Genomic DNA, 22,402 nt, shown 5'->3' with positions numbered 1-22,402 from the left:
TGACCTCATACCATACACACGTGACTCCACTCACAATTTTCCACACTTACTCACGTTTTTTGGCTTACCACTTCAATTTCATTCAAAAAATTTTTGGTTTACTCTGTTTAAAAAGAAAATAAAATAAAAATGAAAAGACTCCTTCATATCATTTCTGGTAAGAATTTTCATGTGACCTCATACCATACACACGTGACTCTACTCATGCTTTTCCACACATACTCACATTTTTTGGCTTACCACTTCAATTCCATACCCACAGACATGAAAATTGTTCGTATGATAAACACTCTTTACATTTTATCTCCAATCTTTATGTTGCGGTATCGAGTCACACAGGAGCACGATGAAGAGGAGTTGAGGAGGGGGATGGATTTGATAGAATGAGAGATAAAAAAGAATTCATGGGGAGGAATACACAGACACAGAGATACATAGATAGGCAAAAAACAGAGCAGGCGGACAGAAAAACAAACCTAATGATTTACGTGACTTTGATGTTTAATATAATTTTTATAAAATGATTTGAACCATAAATAATTAATATTAGAGATCTCTTAATATTAAGGGTAAACATGAAAAATAATAATTTTCGTGATACATTAAAAGTAACAAATAAAAATAATTTTTTTTTTTTAGAATTATGAATAAATAAAAATAAACATATCAATAGCGAATATTTTCCATTTTATTTCAATTATCGTTTAGCTCAAAGAAAATATCCCAAAATGATTATCACTTTTTAAAAAATTCAAAATTAAACTAGTCCATTATTTTCAACTATGGCTTAATTTTAAAGAAACGTTTTTTTTTTCAAAAAATATTAAAAAAAAAACTAAAAAAAAACTAGGAGTAATAAATAAGAATAACTTAATAATTTAAGCATTGTATTTATTATTATTTTTAACGTGCATAAAAAAATGCTAAACCAACAGTTAATTAAACGGATCCGGCTCCTCTTGTTTCTCTTCTCTTTCACTTCTCCAAATTCTTACTTGGATTAGTAACACATGCAATAAATTAAATTTTGTGGCTAAAATTTAATTGCCCAAAATAAATCCCTAATCATAATATTTAGCATGATATACCAACAGATTAAACTTGACAAACAAAATACTCCTACTTAATAAATTCAGCATGAATATTGTCTAGATAAATGCCTCCATATTACCAACCAAAGAGTGCTTCCTCTCGTTGATTAGTTCAAACGATTTTAATTTTTTTTTGTTTAAAAATTTCATTCTTCTAGCCCACCTCTGTCTCGACCCCCTAACAGACCACACGCCCCCCCCCCTCCCCCTCCCCAAAGAAAAAAAAAACATTAAAAATTTGTTTTTGTAAAATATTTACTAATTTTATTTTTTACCTTATCGTATCCCGACTCCCCTACCCCCCACATACACACACAAAAAGAATTTTAATTTTTTGCTTTTAAAAAAATAATTAAATTTGAGTTTAAAAGTTAGGTCCTGAGTTGGGTGTGGTTGGTTCTCGATTTGGAAGTTGGGGTTAAAATTGTTGTAAATCTTACGGAAAACATCTTAATCACTAACACTTACCAAATTCACCAAAGCTTGTACTTTACCATGAACTCTTGACACTGTCCTGAAGAATATTTCACCCGGTATAAGTGTATTCCCCAAGATTCAATAAGCTCTTCTAGTATAAAACTAGGAGCCAGAAATTAACAAAGATTTAATCCAAAAGAAAACCCAGCACAACATAATATTGGAAAGAGATGGAAGAAACTCTTTTTGTTCTTATCTACACCCTTAATCAATAATGGAAGGATAATATATATAGCCAAAAATAGTCCTCAACCAACTGTCAGAATTAAGAGTTATAAAGGCTATTTTATGAAGATTAAAGGCAAAAGGTTGAAGACTAATTAGGAGGAAACAGACGTTGGCAACTGCCATATATAGACCAATATTAATACTCCCTCTGTCCCTATTTACTTATCCATATTTCCTCTTTTAGATGTTCCTATTTACTTGTCCATTTTGACAAATCAAGAAAGGACAATTTTTTTTTTCCTATTATACCCTCATTTAAACTTCTTGAAAATTTAAACTTCCCCCAACATTGATTAGTTATCTTGAATAAATTTATTTTGGAATCATAATTAATAAGAGCAAAGTTGTAACTTCACTATGCTAATCATTGTTGCCTTAATATGTGTGCCATTTTAAAAGTGGACAACTAAATAGGGACGGAGGGAGTACTAATTTATAAGACAATTAACTGGATATTAACACCCATTTAATATGATAAATATAGAAGATAATATGAATATTTCTTTTTGAGATACTAAAATCATTTTTTCAACAAAAATTCTGATTTGAAAGTCGAATTTTGGTGTTAGTGTTTGGGGTTCAAAAGTGTCCATTTTGGTGCCGGACTCAATGTAAAGGGGTATATGTTTGTAAGTATTATACTTTTATAGGATATTTGCTTGGTTTCCTCTTAAATTTTGGGATTGAGTTAGGCCCAATATGAATTTCAAATCTTGAAGTTCTTGTTATTTTTTGAAAAAAATATATTTTAATTTACTACCATGTCTTGATACTTCATTTTTGTTCCTATTATTTATCATCATTATTAGTTCACCAACATTATTAGGGATTTAGGTCTATATCCCTATTTGCCTTGTCTAAATTGCAACTAATTTTATTAACATAGAGTATATTTTTGGTTATAGTTTTAATATACGACAACATTATTAATACGATCTTCAGTCCAAAAACAAATTATAGTCGATAATACTTAACTAATCAATAGTAATTCCACTTTATTTATCCTGATTCATTCCATATATTTACTTGTTAACATATAAAAATTAATTTGGTTACAAATCATTAATGATGTACTTTAGCAAATTACATAACAACACCGTACCAATATACACAATTTATATTTATGATAACAGATTTCGAAATTTCTTCTTTTATTTTTTAGAACTTCATGCCCCAATCAAACAACACATCACGTAAATACTACTAATATTATTGGAGCTAGTAAGGAAATAAACTCAAGGAGTTCCTCGTCGCGTTCAAATGCAGACATATGTTGTTTGTGCAACATTACTCGCGCCTCCACGCCTTGTCCAGTTTTATAATCTATCGAGAAGAAGCAATTCTTGAAGGGACCACTTTATAGTATGATATACCAACAGAATAAATTTGACAGACAAAATACTCCTACTTAATAAATTCAACATGAATATTGTCTAGATAAATGCCTCCATATTACAATACTAACCGAAGAGTGCTACCTCTCGTTGATCAGTTCAAACGATTTTAATTTGTTTTTGTTTAGTGGACATTGAAATTTTATAGAGAATATTGTTAGAATTTTTTTCAATAAATTGGATAAGTTCAATGCATTAGTGTTGAATAATATTTTGAACTTGTGAACTATATTTATCTTTTTAATCTAACATCAAAATATAATGTTATTTGCAAGAATATAATACTACTACATTAATTATCATCCTCAAATGGTATTTTCCCTTTTCTCATGGATTCTACTACTTGTAAGATCAATTAATTTTGTTCAACTTGATTTTCCTTGTACGCCTTCTCAACTTCCATCCTTATAAATTCTGCCTTTGTTGCACATTTGGAAAGAAGAGCACTCACAACTTCAGTAAATCCCAAATATATATCAAGTCAAATTTTGGCATATAAATTGAAACAGGTGAAATAATATTAAATATCTTTCTACAACATGAAGAAAAAGACCATAAAAACAAATAATAATGGACTTGTGGTATGCTTAAGATAGCTCGAAGTGCATCTAACTCGGTTGTAGGAAAAATGATTTTTTTTTTGTACACATTCACTGACATTAGACAACATTAATTTGTGGTAAAAACAAATAATAATGGACTTGTGGTATGATTACCTCAGCTCGAAGTGCATCTAACTTGGTTGTAGGAAAAATGATTCTTTTTTATACACATTCACTGACATTAGACAATATTAATTTGTGGGGCAATATATAATATATAGGACTATATTTATTTGGCGAGAAGATAGAATCTCCTACAAATTTAGGAGTCAAAATTTATTTAAAATATCTTGTTCGATGAAAGATAGCTTGTGAAGTCTCAAGTGTAGGAGGGGTGAGAGAGGAAGGTTTGATAAAAGATTTGTCACAAATTGAAACAAGTGATGCTGATCATGATAATAATGACATAGCCATATGATAATTGATAATTAAAGTGAACATAACACTACTTTAGCTCTATTCAAGGTTGCCTCTCCTGTTCTTAATTATGCATAGATGACACACATATATTTATAATATTACTATCTAAGCAACTACTCCATGAACATACTTAGCTTGCTTATTCACATTCACATTTATGGCCCACTTCAATTCTTGCCATTCAACATACAAAGGTAAGTTTTCCAAATTTATCCTCTAACGGGAATACTTCACTTGCCAGTTCTACCGCCAATTTTAAGTTTTATCACATATTTTTTCCGTCCACTTTTAATTGATATGATTTCCTTTTTTATATTCAACTATAAGAACTTCGACTAACATTTCATGATGTATTTTTTCATCATATTGATCGATTTGCAAAATTGCAATTCATAGTATTTTTCGTATAGTTTTTGAATATCTAAATTTTTATTTAAAATATCGAATTAATGTAATCTAATTTAACATTGAAAATTAGTCAAATTGACTTTCGAAAAGCGCAACATGACAATTAAAAGTGGACAGAGGGAGTAGTAAGAGTCCGGAGCCAAAAGAGTAAAATATTTTGTCCAAAATTCCAAAAGGGCAACAAAATTCATTTTAGAACTAAAATGACAACTTTGTAACGGTTGAACTAATGTCGCTCAAATTAGTTGCAACAAAGTTGCCCTTTTGGTTCTAAAATGAATTTTGTTGCCCTTTTGGAATTTTGGACAAATTTTTTTATCCTTCTGACTCCGGACTCGAGTAGTAATTAGTACAATTATTTGGGGCCCACTTCAATTAGTACCTCCAATCGCAAATTCTTCAAATATCATTCTTGTGAATGTCAATTGACTCTCAAAATTCTATTGTTACTCATAAAATGAGACTGAAAAAGTAACATATATTATTTGAAAATGACCTAAAAAATACTAAAAATCACAATACTTATCAACTTAAAATATTTAAAATTAAAGACTTAATTTAATTGGTTTAACTCTTGAACATAGAAAGTTAACATATATTATTAAAAACTTAAATAAAAAGTATTATAAATTACAATAATTAATAACTTAAAATATTTGTAAGACAACAAGAAAAGGCTGATTTTTGTACTGCTTGTGTCACATAAATTAGGATTGGGATGGTTTTAAAATTTTAATTTTGATTATACATTATAAATAGCCAAAAAATTGAAATGATATAATTTTTTAAAAATAACCGACTGAACTGTCCTATTGATAACCCTAATGTTAGTTCTACTCTATTTATTTTTACTTAAATTTAGAAAGATATGTTTCATTTCTACCCTCAATCTCATCGCTACATTTATTTACTATTTATAATTGAAATTAAAAAGATAAATGACAAATAAGTTTCTATATTAACTCACTTATGAGCAAAATATATTATAACAATCTTTACTAATTTTTTAATAGTACATAAAATATAACAATAATATAACTTTATCCCTGTTGGCCCGGGCAGGCCCGGACTTTCCTTACTACTAGACATGACATCTTTTTCATATTTGATGCAATCTTGACTTTGATGGCATGAAATGTTAAAAACACCTTTTACTATATTAAAATGTTACCAAAATTTAACGCCATCCATGTGAGCGTTGTATGTTTGGAGTTAAAAATAATACATCGTACTACTACATATTACTTCCTCCGTCTTATTTTATATGTCACCTTTTTATTTTGCACTTGCATTAAGAAATGATGTAACTTTACCCTTCTACCGGTATTTAATATTTTTTTAAGTCAACTTTATTAATAAATGACAAGATTAATTAACTATTCCATCAAGAGTATAATAGGCAAAATATGGTAATTTATGCATAAATTTTATAAAATGACAAGTATTGTAGTCCAACTATTTATAGAAAATGATAACATATAAAATGGGACAGAGGGAGTAGTATTTATATACACACAAAAGGAATTAACGGCCCGTTTAATTTGGACGTGAGTTTAATTTATTTTTTTTCATCTAATTTTTCAATAGACAGTTTTAAAATATTGTTTGGTTATACATTGAAACAATTTGTTCGTTAGTTTTGATGATGAATTTTCAAGCAAAAAATGTTTTTTTATATTCATTATACTTTTAAATTTTTTTAAAACTGAAATGCATGTCCAAACATAGCTTCATACATTCAACTATTAACTTTAAACTTTAACTTCAAAACCTTGGTTTTCAAATTTCAAGTAAATCTATGTTCAAATGCTTACAATTATGAAGATTCTATTTCCCATCTTATAATCTTCTCCTCCATTTATTCTCCCTTATTTCAAAAAGAAAAGAAAAAGTAGGTACACTTCACCTTAAAAAATAAATAAATTAATTTGTCCAAAAAGAGACTCTTCTTTTTTTTAATATTCCAAAATGATTTGATTTTAAAATTTAAATTTGATAACAACATTTTTAATTATAACATTTAATTTTAATAAGATTATAATTTTTTTAAAATCTTTGTTTCATTATACACGCAAAAGGAGATAAGTAGGAGTCTAGGACCAAATCCTACAAATGGAAAAACGAAGGTAGCTAGTTAGTGATATTTATAGGTTCATTTATGCATTACTTATTTAACTTATTTTTTAACAATACTCTCCAATGACGATGCAAAGACAAAGTCATTAGTGCAATTAGTTGGTGGGGGCTGCATTCCTATTTAATCATGTGCCACGCTAATAACTACGAGATCTAAGCTATAAATGAAAAAAAATTATAGTAGCAAATAGCCACAAGTATTTGAATTTCATAACTACAAAGTAATTTATCCATTAATCTTTCATACCAAAGCTAATTTCTCATTTTTTCTACAATTATTAAACAAATAACTACAATTTATTGCTATAGAGTAATATTTTGTGGCTAACCATAAATTGTTGACAAGCTAAAAAAATTATTTCTGCAATAGTAACATTTTATTAGCTACAATAAATTATATATTTGAAATAAAATAATGTAGGTGAATAAATATTTTTACTTCGAGTTATAAAAATTTATGGCAATAATTAAATGAAATAACCACATCGTTTTTGCTATAATAAAATTTCATAGTTAATTATTCATTTTTTTCATGAGTTGAAACTTATTATAGTAATAGTAACATTTTAGATAAAAAAAATTATTTGAAACAAAATATTGTAGTTAAATAAATAATTTTGCTTTATATTAGAAAATAGTGTAGTTAAATGATGTAGCCACATATAATTTGTTATGATTAAACTTCATAGTTAATTAATAACCTTTTAACTATGAAAAGGGTTATTTAAAATAAAATATTGTAGCTAAATAAATATTTTCATTAAGAGGTTCGAAAAAGAAGAAGGTGTAGTGCCTAAGATTTGATTTTGGAACCTCGAGGTGAGTTTTGAACCCCTCAACAATTAAGTCAACCTCTAATCTTACCTTCAAGAGGTTCAAAATCAATATATAAACATAAAAATTCTTAAAAATACCTTAAATATACAACGTAATTTTTTGCGGAGAGAGTTTGGGTGAACCCCCTCGGCAACCTCTAGGTCTGCCCCTGCAATATAGTTAGCTTAACAATTGTAATCTGCCTCCCTATTTCTCATATTATATTATAGTAATTGAAATATTTTTTATATTTGAATGTACTGCTATTTTTTGAAAGTGAGTTAGAAAATAGACTATAAGTTGTTTTTTTAAATTTGAAACGTAAGTTCAAATTAAATTTTAAATTTTATTAATTTTTCAAATAAAGTAAAATTTATTTTGAATTTTGAAGAAAATATGAATCATAATTTTTCTCATCAAACAAATAACTTGGAAGTAAAATTAAATGAGCGAAATCACAGTGGAAATGAAATTATCGACATGCATGCATGCAAATTTCAATTTATTACTCCTAAAGACAATATATAACAACAATGACAAATACATACACACAGTATAATCCTAGCTACTAGTAAAGTCCGAGAACACGCAGCCTTCAAGGATAAATGATAAGATATTATAATTATCATCTTCCTTTACATTATTAATGTTTGTTATATGTAATCTTGCATGTAAGATGATATATAGTTTTAGTTTTAATGACTCATAGGTTTTAAGTATTATCTTATAAATTCAATGATATAAATTCCCGCGCGAAGCGCAGGTGATTTTACTAGTAAAAATATACTTGAAAATTTTAAAAGTTCAATTATTATTTTTTTGAATAGGGAGAGTCGGGTACAGGGTATGGGTAGGGTAAGAAAAAAATTAAAGTATAAAGTAGAGTTTTTCAAACATTTTAAGTCAACCAAACATGGAAAAATTGAAAAACATTTTTCTCCGTACAAAACACACCCTTAGGGTTGAATAATATTTTAAACTTGCAAACTAAATTTATCTTCTTAATCTAACATCAAATAATGTAATTTGCTAGACGTCCACAAACTCGAAATTTCAAATTTTATAGCAACAACAATTTCTTAGTACTTAATAAGTTGCAAAATCACAGCTTTGGAGAAAGGACGTTCATGCAGATTTCAATTCATTACTCTAAATTAAAGACAAAAAAAAACGACAACAACAACAATGACAAATTCAATGTAATCCTACTAGTAAATTAAAGTTGTCTGAGAGAACACACACAAAACTCCTAAAGACATGGAGGTGAGTCTATTAACTCAAGAAGTTCCTCATCGCGTTCAAATTCAGACATATGATGTTTCTTCAACATTACCCGCGCCTCGACGCCTCGTCCATTTTGATAATCCTTCAAGAAGAATAGATTCTTGAAAGGACCATTTGGCATACTCACTCTTTCAGGCTTTCCCCATCCGAAATCTACATTGTAATATGAGAATGTACAAAGATTGCTGCAAAAATACATACTACAATTTTCATCCTCAAATGGTATTTTCCCTTTTCTTATGGATTCTACTATTTCTAAGATCAATTCATTTTGTTCCACTTGATCTTTCTTGTACGCCACCTCAAATAATTCCTTCCTTAAATTACGAACCAACGTTGGTATCTCAATGTCTTGTTCATTAGTTGCTGTTGTGGAGAAAACAGACAAGATATTTCCAATGGCACTTCGAGGTAGACGAGGTTTCATCATAGTACGTACGTTTAAGTAGTGAAACAACTTTGAACTAGTTGTAGTACTTGATGCTGCCTTTGTTGCACATTTGAAAAGAAGCGCGCTAACAACTTCAGCCCGTGTTGGGTTTTCTACTCCTGATTCTGCTGCCACCTTCAAATTACGACGCCAAATGTTATTATATTTAAGTTATATGTATCGTCAATAAATAACTTTTTTTACCTGATGGTAGTATATATAGAGAGTATTACCTTAGCTCGAAAGGCATCTAACTTGGCGGTAGGAAAAATGAATCTTTTTTGTACGCATTCACTAACATTGGATTCAATCAGTGGAGCAATAAGAGGACCATGTTTTTCTGTAGAAAATATAGAATCTCCAACAAATCTAGGAGCCAAAGTTGTGGTCGTATTATGACCACGAGTGATACCTGACCAATCATTAAGGAAATTAATCACAGAGCAGCCATCACCAATCTTGTGCGATAAGCACACACTGATGGCTATTCCCCCACAATCAAACTTACTTACTTGCGCTATTAATAAATTACCACCATCATAATTATTCGCCCAAGGCAAGTCCTTGGGAAAAACTATACTCTCTGCATGAGATGCACATGGATGATCAAGTATTTCAGACATGTGACACTTTATTCGCACACTTGAAAATTCCGCTCCCATATCATTACAATCAACAATAGCATTGTCTCTCAATTTTCCAGCGTAAGGATAATAAGAGACTAAAGTTTGTGATAGAGATGTTTGTAGCAAGTGAGCTATATGGGAAAGTTCATGAGAATTATTTGACTCTTCTCTTTCTTCTACTTTAGGGTAAAAAAATGCCAAAGGAATATACATATTACTGAAGGATTGATCCACAAAAGATAACTTGTGAAGTCTTAGTGTAGGAGGGGTGAGAGAAGAAGGTTTAATAAAGGTTTTGTCACAAATTGAAACAAGTGATGGTGATGATAATAATGCAAAAGCCATCTATGCAATGGTAATTAAGCTTGTTGAATTGCCTCCCCATTTCTCATATATATATATATATAGCCTGTGAAGTCTAAGTGTAGGAGGGGTGAGAAAAGAAGGTTTAATAAAAGATTTGTCACAAATTGAAACAAGTGATGGTGGTGATAATATTGGCATTGCCATATGATAATTGAATACAACACTACTTTAGCTCTATGTAATGCTACTGTTGATTTGCCTCTCCTGTTTTCTTTTTCGCATAGATGAGACATATATATACATACACAAAAGGAAGGCAGAGGCGTTACCTAGGATTTCGAAAAGATCGACGCACTGTTTTGAAAAGATGGATTTAAGATATAAATTTGACTAGTTTAACCTTTAGGTTGTTATCATTGAACTTAAAATAATATTGTTTTAGGAATTTTCAATGTAACAAACTTGAAAATTTGAAGACTAGAGAAAAATTTTCTTTAATTTAAACGTCAAAAGTGCTATTAATAACCACTTAGAGAGGTATATAACCTAATTATTTTAGAAAGAAAAAAATAAGATAGATATAACATTTAAGTTTCTAACTTCACATAAAAAGATGCATTCAATTATTATAGTATTATATGATACTTCGAACATAAGTCACATATCTATATTTAAGTATTATTTTTAAAATAACGCTACTACTATATATGATCTAGCTAGGAAAAGAGATAGATTTACGATAAAAACCCTCCCTAGATATGCATCGACGAGGCAAAGCTGTTGGTGCAATGCATTTTTAAATTGGTCTGGGGACTGCATCCCCATTTGACCATGTACCGATTTATGTTATGTCATAATAATTGAATAATCCTTGCATCTTGAGCTTCCTTAATAAATTAGATGGTCTTAAAATTTTGACCCCTATTTGCCTGGCCAAATCTTCAAGATCATCAATATAATAAAAACTGCATATTAATGTATGTATCAAAAACATATACATACATATATATCATGTTATCTAATAAGATGTAAGCGTGGCTCTGATACCAATTGTTGGAAAACATATATGCACAGCGGAAGCATACTAGAATCTTACTGCTTACATGAATAATAGATAACCAATAATCGTTTACGCTAGATCACATAATCATGCTAGAACACATAAACATACTGAAATTTAATTCGATAAATACCTCTTGAAGCGTGAACAAATACCTTCAAGCGAATCCCCAAGTTAGACAGACCTTCAAGTAAATCTACAAGATAGCTATGGTCTTCTACAGTGATCCCAAGTTCACATCTGAACTCTCTCAATACTTGGGTGGGCAAGTATGAATAGAAAACTAATCAATCTAGGGCAAGAAGAATCCCTAATTATAGAGATTTCTTCACAGTCCAAAGAGGAGAACCAAACACACGTTATCTTTCTTTCAACCGAAAAATACACGCTAGTTTTCTTTTTATAAGAACACTAACGCCTCTCCCCTTTTCTCTTTAGAATTAGGATTCTGAGTTCTAGTTAAATATGGGCACTGGAGGGACCACAAAATTAATTACTGAGGCTTCCTATTATGGAAATAATTCCAAATAATTAATTTGAATTATTCTTACCATAATAAATTACAAATCATTCCACTAGAAATTCGTAATTGCACTCCTCTATTTATATTTTGTAATTCCCCATTAAACACTTATGTAATTCCCCATGTTAAGATTTCAGATACTAATCAATAAATTAAATTACTGATGAATTTAACTTAATGATTAATTTCCTTTAGAGCACTACTTAACTTATTTCATGTGTCGGATTCATAAATCCACTTGCAAGGTTTGACACGATGAAAACTTATAAGTTTCTCAAAAAGGCATATCAATCAATCTCTATAACGAGATATGGATTTCATCAACTAACATATAATTTCACCAATATATATTATTATCATCCAACTTACCAGGCATATTGACCCATCTCAGAATATCACCTTTTAATAAATCAAAACGATAATTAATATATACAGATCATAATAGTTATATCAGGATTAAGAATATAAGTACATTTAATAGTTTAGAGAATATGTTTTGTCAGTCAGTCTAAAACAACTATCTCTACTCGGTCCCGTTCAGTACATACAAAATGCACTAGCACAAGAAGTTGGAACTATACCGTTCCCATAATCAAGATAAATTACCTATAATCTTGTGCTACAATTGTACCGATGGCATGTCCAATTTCCATCCTAGATTGTGAACAAAAAACTTTATACTTATAAGAACCGATGATTTAATCCTCTGTGTATAAGCTAAAACTCTACACACTAAATCATCTACTATATAAGTAAATAGACACCATAAACGAATATATGATCTATTAAAATTGAACAAATATTTATTCTATAATAAATATTATTTCTTAACACATGGTTAATAGTATATATCCCAACAAAACTTTAGGGTAAAAAAATGCAAAAGGAATATACATATTACTAAAAGATTGTTCGATAACAGATAGCCTGTGAAGTCTAAGTGTAGGAGGGGTGAGAAAAGAAGGTTTAATAAAAGATTTGTCACAAATTGAAACAAGTGATGGTAGTGATAATACTGGCATTGCCATATGATAATTGAATACAACACTACTTTAGCTCTATGTAATGCTACTGTTGATTTGCCTCTCCTGTTTTCTTTTTCTCATAGATGAGACATATATGTATACATACACAAAAGGAAGGCAGAGGCGTTACCTAGGATTTCGAAAAGATCGACGCACTGTTTTGAAAAGATGGATTTAAGATATAAATTTGACTAGTTTAACCTTTAGGTTGTTATCATTGAACTTAAAATAATTTTGCTTTAGGAATTTTCAATGTAACAAACTTGAAAATTTGAAGACTAGAGCAAATTTTTCTTTAATTTAAACGTCAAAAGTGCTATCAATAACCACTTAGAGAGGTATATAACCTAATTATTTTAGAAAGAAAAAAATAAGATAGATATAACATTTAAGTTTCTAACCTCACATAAAAAGATGCATTCAATTATTATAGTATTATATGATACTTCGAACATAAATCACATATCTATATTTAAGTATTATTTTTAAAATAACGCTACTACTATGTATGATCTAGCTAGGAAAAGAGATAGATTTACGATAAAACCCTCCCTAGATATGCATCGACGGGGTGCTACCTGTAGTCAACCAGACGACACATAATTGTTCTTTTTATAAGGTAAAAAGAGAATCAAAGATAACAACTGAAGTGTTTGGTTAAGGAACAATACAAAGGCAAAGTTGTTGGTGCAATGCATTTTTAAATTGGTCTGGGGTCTGTATCCCCATTTGACCATGTACCGATTTATGTTATGTCATAATAATTGAATAATCCTTGCATCTTGAGCTTCCTTAATAAATTAGATGGTCTTAAAATTTTGACCCCTATTTGCCTGGCCAAATCTTCAAGATCATCACTATAATAAAAATAACTTTTAGCAATAATAAATAGATATATTAATAAAAAATGTTAAAGTTTTTACTTGTAGTATTAATTAATTATCATTAGATCCAGTATCGTTGTAGGCTTTAGAGACATTTACAGAGTGTTAATTACCAGTAAAAATATATATGTAGCGGTAATTAAGCTATTATCGTTAATTAATTATCACTAAAGATTATTTGAGAGATTTACGATAAAACCCTCCCTAGATATGCATCGACGGGGTGCTACCTGTAGACAACCAGACGACACATAATTGTTCTTTTTATAAGGTAAAAAGAGAATCAAAGATAACAACTGAATTGTTTGGTTAAGGAACAATACAAAGGCAAAGTTGTTGGTGCAATGCATTTTTAAATTGGTCTGGGGTCTGCATCCCCATTTGACCATGTACCGATTTATGTTATGTCATAATAATTGAATAATCCTTGCATCTTGAGCTTCCTTAATAAATTAGATGGTCTTAAAATTTTGACCCCTATTTGCCTGGCCAAATCTTCAAGATCATCACTATAATAAAAATAACTTTTAGCGATAATAAATAGATATATTAATAAAAAATGTTAAAGTTTTTACTTGTAGTATTAATTAATTATCATTAGATCCAGTATCGCTGTAGGCTTTAGAGACATTTACAGAGTGTTAATTACCAGTAAATATATATATATAGCAATAATTAAGCTATTATCGTTAATTAATTATCACTAAATATTATTTGAGAGATTTACGATAAAACCCTCCCTAGATATGCATCGACGGGGTGCTACCTGTAGACAACCAGACGACACATAATTGTTCTTTTTATAAGGTAAAAAGAGAATCAAAGATAACAACTGAATTGTTTGGTTAAGGAACAATACAAAGGCAAAGTTGTTGGTGCAATGCATTTTTAAATTGGTCTGGGGTCTGCATCCCCATTTGACCATGTACCGATTTATGTTATGTCATAATAATTGAATAATCCTTGCATCTTGAGCTTCCTTAATAAATTAGATGGTCTTAAAATTTTGACCCCTATTTGCCTGGCCAAATCTTCAAGATCATCACTATAATAAAAATAACTTTTAGCGATAATAAATAGATATATTAATAAAAAATGTTAAAGTTTTTACTTGTAGTATTAATTAATTATCATTAGATCCAGTATCGCTGTAGGCTTTAGAGACATTTACAGAGTGTTAATTACCAGTAAATATATATATATAGCAATAATTAAGCTATTATCGTTAATTAATTATCACTAAATATTATTTGAGAGATTTACGATAAAACCCTCCCTAGATATGCATCGACGGGGTGCTACCTGTAGACAACCAGACGACACATAATTGTTCTTTTTATAAGGTAAAAAGAGAATCAAAGATAACAACTGAATTGTTTGGTTAAGGAACAATACAAAGGCAAAGCTATTGGTGCAATGCATTTTTAAATTGTTCTGGGGCCTGCATCCCCATTTGACCATGTACCGATTTATGTTATGTCATAATAATTGAATAATCCTTGCATCTTGAGCTTCCTTAATAAATTAGATGGTCTTAAAATTTTGACCCCTATTTGCCTGGCCAAATCTTCAAGATCATCACTATAATAAAAATAATTTTTAGCGATAATAAATATATATATTAATAAAAAATGTTAAAGTTTTTACTTGTAGTATTAATTAATTACCATTAGATCTAGTGTCGCTATAGGCTTTAGAGACATTTACGGAGTGTTAATTACAAGTAAAAATTTATATATAGCGGTAATTAAGCTATTATCGTTAATTAATTATCACTAAAAATTATTTTTGATGTAGTATACACCACCACACCTTCAAGGTTAATTGAGCTAGTTACGTTAGACTCAATGTTCATTTCTTTAACATGTTCAAAGCTATTTGCATGAAACACAACATGATATCATCTCAAAGTTATTTACATGAAACTTATGTTACACTCGATATCAAGTGTAGAAGAGTTCCATATTGGTTATTCAAGAGATGAATAATCTTTTTAATATGATTTGGTCATCTAGCTCTTGAATTAATTTTGGGTTTAAGTTAGTTTTAATGTTAATTTCTTTAACAAAATCACCCATATTTTAAAGTATTGTCCGCTAATAGACTTTTAAGGAGAAAAGATATAGCGGAAACACAAAAAAATAGCGAATGTAAGTAAAAGATTCCTTCTTATCCTTTGTTTCTGGTAACAACTCACGGTCAGGTCGGGCTAGCCCATTTTTTATGTGAGCTAGAAAATGGTCGGCTCAATCCATAAGTGTGTGGGCTACGGGTTTTGCCGGGCCAGCCCTCTTTTTTTAAAAGTATATTTTTTATAATTTTTTTAAATTAAATTATAATTTAAAAATATCATCATGAATATTGACTAGTGTTACTACTTGTTAATCAAATACACAAATAAAATTATCTATATAATATTTATTAAGTTGGTTTCAATGTAAAAACATAAATAGCTAAATAGAAATATTAACCTAATTGTTTTTCAATGATCATAATAAAACACAAAAAACTATGATAATATTCCATAGGTTATGGCCTACGTAGTGATTCCCTAGAAATTTTAGGAACTTTATTTTATGTAGTACATATTTTATAAACATAATTTGTATTTAAATTGTAATATTTCATACTTTAAACAAATTTTGAGGGTAGACACCTGTTATTTTTAATACTTTATTTTATTTTTATTTTTTAATTAATTTTTATTTGGCCAACGAGTTGGCCCTATCCATATTTCTCAAGCCCCACAAATCGACAAACTTATTCAGGCCGAGCTAAAAAACCTTTTTCTTAAATGGGCTCCAAAAATCGTAGCCTAGCCCGATCAAATCATGGGTTAGGCCTGGCCGACCCAACATGCCTAGCTTATATTGACGGCTCTACTCACTGTTATGAAATATATAAGTAATACTTTACCGACCAAATTTTATTTTTATATTTTTAGAAAAACAACTACTATGACATGACTTTACGCCACTTAAAAATATATTCGTATATTAATGTTAAATCTGTCCACGGTACACTGTCTCAGCAATATCAATGAACTCCTGTTTATCTTTGAGTGCCCAGTTGATCTTGTTATTGTTTCCTAGTGCCAAGATGAATCATGATGTGCTTGTTCCTGAAGAAGAACATAATAGTTGATGGATCGTACAACGTAACTCATACATCGTGTTAAAATCAGGGACCTCTGTGACGTCCACTAGGTATATCACAACAAAATTCTTTAAGGGTAAATCACATAAATATGTTGTATTATAAAAATATTTACCATCTATGGCAACATAATTTTTTTTAACTAAATATAACATTTTTTTTTTGGAATTAAGAAAATTGTACAGTTTTCCCCTCTTTCTCAGCCCATTTTCCTCTTCCTCCTCTTCTTTTTATTCTTTTGCTTCTCCGTCTCTTTCGCTGTCATTATTTATCTTTCTCCTTTTCTTTTTTTTATTCTTCTTCTTCTTCTTTAAAATTTTCATTCAAATAACTATCATCAAATTAGTTTTTGCCCGTATTTCACTATTTTAATCCAAAAATACGACGAAAAGATGAACAGAAAGACCGAAAATTTGTACAAAATCATGTTTTTAAGAATAAATTTCAAATCTCTAAAATTACAGCAACAAGAGTTCACCATTGATGGTCATTATAAAGCTTCAAATTTTGAATTCATTATTTGAATTTTACGAAGTTGTGATTAGTTTGGATAGGTTGTTCCTACAAATAATTGAAAATGTTGTTTGGAGTTTAAATTTGAAACGTAAGTTCAAATTAAATTTTAAATTTTATTAATTTTCAAATAAAGTAAAATTTATTTTGAATTTTGAAGAAACTATGAATCATAATTTTTCTCGTCAAACAAATAACTTGGAAGTAAAATGAAATGAGCGAAATCACAGTGGAAATGAAATTATCGACATGCATGCATGCAAATTTCAATTTATTAATATATAACGACAATGAAAAATACATACACACAGTATAATCCTAGCTACTAGTAAAGTCCGAGAACACGCAGCCTTGAATAGATGGAGAGACTTTTTTCTATTTTTTATTCAGACTTCAAACTCAAGAAAAGACACAAACACACATAAAACTCCTAAAGACATGGAGGTGAGTCTATTAACTCAAGAAGTTCCTCATCGCGTTCAAATTCAGACATATGATGTTTCTTCAACATTATCCGCGCCTCAACGCCTTGTCCATTTTGATAATCCATGAAGAAGAATATATTCTTAAAAGGACCATTTGGTATACTCACTCTTTCAGGTTTTCCCCATCCGAAATCTACATTGTAATATGGGTATTTACAAAGATTGCTGCAAAAATACACACTACAATTTTCATCCTCAAATGGTATTTTCCCTTTTTTTATGGATTCTACTATTTCTAAGATAAGTTCATTTTGTTCGACTTGATCTTTCTTGTACGCGACCTCAACTTCCTTCCTTAAATTACGAACCAACGTTGGTAATTCAATGTCTTGTTCTTTAGTTGCTGTTGTGGAGAAAACAGACAAGACATTTCCAATGGCACTTCGAGGTAGACGAGGTTTCATCATAGTACGTACGTCTAAGTAGTGAACCAACTTTGAAGTAGTTGTAGTACTTGATGCTGCCTTTGTTGCACATTTGAAAAACAACGCGCTAACAACTTCTGCCCGTGTTGGGTTTTCTACTCTTGATTCTACTGCCACCTTCAAATTACGAACCCAAATGTTATTAATTAATTTAGTTTTAAGTTATATCCATCGTCAATAAATGATTTTTTTTTAACCTGATGGTAGTATATAGTATTACCTTAGCTCGAAAGGCATCTAAATTGGCGGTAGGAAAAATGAGTCTTTTTTGTACGCATTCACTAACATTGGACTCAATCAGTGGAGCAATAAGAGGACCATATTTTTCTGTAGACAATATAGAATCTCCTACAAATCTAGGAGCCAAAGTTATCGTCGCATGACCACGAGTGATACGTGACCAATCATTAAGGAAATTACTCACAGAGCAGCCATCACCAATCTTGTGCGATAAACATACACTGATGGCTATTCCCCCACAATCAAACTTACTTACTTGCACTATTAATAAATTATCACCTTCATAATTATTTGACCAAGGCAAGTCCTTGGGAAAAACTATACTCTCTGCATGAGATGCACAAGGATGATCAAGTATTTCAGACATGTGACACTTTATTCGCACACTTGAAAATTCTGCTCCCATATCATTACAATCAACAATAGCATTGTCTCTCAATTTTCCAGCGTAAGGATAGTAAGAGACTAAAGTTTGTGATAGAGATGTTTGTAGCAAGTGAGCTATATGGGAAAGTTCATGAGAATTATTTGACTCTTCTCTTTCTTCTACTTTAGGGTAAAAAAATGCCAAAGGAATATACATATTACTTAAGGATTGATCCACAAAAGATAACTTGTGAAGTCTAAGTGTAGGAGGGGTGAGAGAGGAAGGTTTGATAAAAGATTTGTCACAAATTGAAATAAGTGATGGTGATGATAATAATGCAAAAGCCATCTATGCAATGGTAATTAAGCTTGTTGAATTGCCTCCCCATTTCTCATATATATATATATATACACGTAATTGTTGAGCCGCCCTATTATTATTTTTATTTACTCTGTTTATTAAAAAGAAAATAAAATAAAAATGAAAAGATTCCTTCATATCCTTTCTGTAACAACTTTCATGTGACCTCATACCGTCCACAAGACTCCACTCACACATATAAGATACGAGGATTGTTCAGATGATGTCATGGGATTGAGTCACACATATGATGTTGTGGCATTTTAATATTATTATACTTTGCTAAATGTCATTTGTTTTCTGCCTAATAACACGTCATTAGGTGCATTACTACCGTTTGGCAGTTGATGACATTTGATGTCATCTTTATTATCATTTGGCTTAATTGGCATTACTTTGTCATAACGTTGTAGTGGCTGTCCGTTTTGTGGTTTTTCTGGTAGAAGATGTAATGGTTTTCCATTATCTCATTCTTTATTCCTCCATTATACCTTGTAACCTATGTAACTTTTAAGACAATTTATCTTCACTATTTACTACACCATTATCTTCCTATTCATTGCTAGGAAGACTTCTTCTAGTATAAATAGTGGTGGTTTTTATTTGGTTTGGGACACACAATACATAAGAAAATATAGAGTAAAGTTTGTCAAAAAGAGAGTTCTTATTAGTTGAAGGGAGGTGTTCTTTTTGTGGAGCTTTGGACTCAACTCTTGCCCAGAGTTGTTGAGTTATATTTTGTGAATAGATTGTTGTATCCTGGAAGGGACAAGTCAAGAAGGACTACTGCTGGACCAGTGAAAACATTTGCTGTAGTGGACTTGAATCTCTTTAAAGAGAGCGAAATATCCGCGCCTCAACCTGAAAAGATTTATTTCTTCATTTTTATTTTTAATTGCAATCTTGTATTTTTGTTATCTTGTAATTTTTCACTAACATATGACATATACATATGCGCAAAGGAGCACATGAAGAGGAGGGGTGACATTGTTTGTTTTTGAGACGAACTAAAAAAAGGGTGCCACATAAAATAAAATCAAAGAGTAACATTTTAATTTTAAAATACTTATTTTATTTTTAATAAAATAATTTATAGTCACAGAAATATCTTTATAAACGCAAAAGGAAATGAATAGGACCAATTAATTATGCACACTTGGGAAAACGAAAGGTAGCTAGTTAGTGATATCTAGATAGGTTCATTTACGTACTCTAGCCCTTCCCAATTTATACGATAATTTGTAATTACTCCCTCCGTTTCACAAAGGATGACCTCCTTTCTTTTTTAGTCAGTTTCAAAAAGAATGACCTCTTTCCTTTTTTGGTAACATTTTACTTTTTGCTTTCCACGTGACATGTTTAAGACCACAAGATTAAGGGCAATTTTGTACATTTGACATAACTTTAATTTAGGACCACAAGATTCAAAAGTCTTCTTTATTTACTTAAACTCCGTGTCAAGTCAAACCAGGTCATTCTTTGTGAAACGGAGGGAGTACTTTTTAGCCTGAATAATAATGGCACTGTCCTTTTTATATTAAAAAATTATTTAATTTAATTTTTAAATTTATAATAAAATGATTTACCATCACATAAATATTTTTAAATTATAAATTTAATTTTTTAAAATTTCATTTCATTTCCATTTTAAATATTACCACATCAATTGGATTGAAGGGGTGCTAATTCTATTTTTTCAATTAACGTAAAAAGAAAATCAATAATTGAACAATTTGTATGGTTAAAAAAAGGGACGTACAACGACGATACAAAGACAAAGTTATTGCTACTTGCTAGTGTGGGGCATTCGTCCCAATTTGAGCAGTGCAAATTTATGCTTGATATATGTGAATTTTCTCATATCCATCATTTAATAGATGAGTAGTCTTTTTAATAAGATAAATCATCTACATCCGTTTAAAATTGTTCACATAATTTATTTAGATATCTTAACTAAAATTAGTATCTATTAAAATTCACACATAATATATATTAAAAACCTCTAATTTTACTAAATGAAGCATTAACAACGGTGAAACTGTTAGAGAAAGAGAGAAAAAAAAAAAGGAGAAGCTTGCAGTGGGGTGGGGTGAGGACTGAGGGGGTATTTAATTTCTTTCCTTTTTTTTTAAAAAAAGTTTTAAGTCTTTTCCTTTATGATTTTGACTTCTTTATATTTAAAATTCATTTTTATAATTATTTTAAATTAAAATGTCACGTGTCTTTATTTGATTTGTTATTTTGCCACATCATATGCATGTGTTAATACACGCACTTTCTCTTTTGACTATGTGTCAGAAAAAGGTTCAATAAGTATTTATTTTTTAAGGTTGGAGTGTCTAACAGAAAACAAGATTTGTTGAGGTGTCTAAATGAATTATACATACAACTTTAAGGGGCTACAAATGATACTGATTTCAGTATCAATTAAGTGAAATTAGTTCGGGGTATATAATATAGTTATTTAGTGGGGAATGAATATAAAGGAGTCCGGCATAAAAACGAAGACTTTTTGAACCCTAAACACCAAAAGGGACCCTCTCTAAAAACACACACCAAAACAGAGAGTTCATTTATGCATTACTTATTTAACTTAATTTTTTAACAATACTCTCATTAATGGAATTGGTAGGTGTGGGGCTGCATTCCTATTTAATCATGTGCCACGCTAATAACTACGAAATCTAAGCTATAAATGAAAAAAATTATAGTAGCAAATAGCCACAGGTATTTGAATTTCATAACTACAAATAAATTTATATATTAATCTTTTATACCAAAGCTAATTCCTCATGTTTGCTACAATTATTAGACAAATAACTACAACTTATTGATATAGAGTAATATTTTGTGGCTAACCATAAATTTTGACAAGCTAAAAAAATTATTTCTGCAATAGTAACATTTTATTAGCTACAATAAATTATATATTTGAAATAAAATAATGTAGGTGAATAAATAATTTTACTTCGAGTTATAAAAATTTATGGCAATAATTAAATGAAATAACCACATCTTTTTTGCTATAATAAAATTTCATAGTTAATTATTCTTTTTTTTCATGACTTGAAACTTATTATAGTAATAGTAACATTTTAGACACAAAAAATTATTTGAAACAAAATATTGTAGTTAAATAAATAATT

The 22,402-nt window shown here is 29.8% G+C and overlaps 2 protein-coding genes across 2 annotated transcripts; both read right to left on the bottom strand.

The window, feature by feature from the left end:
• Positions 1-8,821: 8,821 nt before the first annotated feature.
• On the bottom strand, positions 8,822-10,257 carry LOC125821885 (acyltransferase Pun1-like). Its single transcript, XM_049501251.1, has 2 exons — positions 9,520-10,257; positions 8,822-9,421 (listed from the first exon to the last, which is right to left on the bottom strand). Exons 1-2 carry the CDS (start codon positions 10,255-10,257, stop codon positions 8,822-8,824), a joined length of 1,338 nt encoding a protein of 445 aa, XP_049357208.1.
• A 7,552-nt stretch (positions 10,258-17,809) lies between these two features.
• Positions 17,810-19,244, bottom strand: LOC125821884 (acyltransferase Pun1-like). Its single transcript, XM_049501249.1, has 2 exons — positions 18,510-19,244; positions 17,810-18,406 (listed from the first exon to the last, which is right to left on the bottom strand). Exons 1-2 carry the CDS (start codon positions 19,242-19,244, stop codon positions 17,810-17,812), a joined length of 1,332 nt encoding a protein of 443 aa, XP_049357206.1.
• Between the last annotated feature and the right edge of the window lie 3,158 nt (positions 19,245-22,402).

Source organism: Solanum verrucosum, unplaced genomic scaffold (assembly GCF_900185275.1).
Source record: "Solanum verrucosum unplaced genomic scaffold, falcon-dt-bn FXZP01000103.1, whole genome shotgun sequence".
Lineage (NCBI taxonomy): Eukaryota > Viridiplantae > Streptophyta > Magnoliopsida > Solanales > Solanaceae > Solanum > Solanum verrucosum.
Note: the sequence above shows the minus strand (reverse complement) of the source record. Positions and strands in the feature narration are given on the sequence as shown.

Coding starts and splice junctions, on each gene's coding strand:
- LOC125821884 (XM_049501249.1), bottom strand. CDS start 19,244: ATGGCTTTTGCATTATTATCATCACCATCACTTATTTCAATTTGTGAC. Junction 18,407..18,509: donor TAGATGCCTTTCGAGCTAAG/GTAATACTATAT, acceptor CGTAATTTGAAG/GTGGCAGTAGAATCAAGAGT.
- LOC125821885 (XM_049501251.1), bottom strand. CDS start 10,257: ATGGCTTTTGCATTATTATCATCACCATCACTTGTTTCAATTTGTGAC. Junction 9,422..9,519: donor TAGATGCCTTTCGAGCTAAG/GTAATACTCTCT, acceptor CGTAATTTGAAG/GTGGCAGCAGAATCAGGAGT.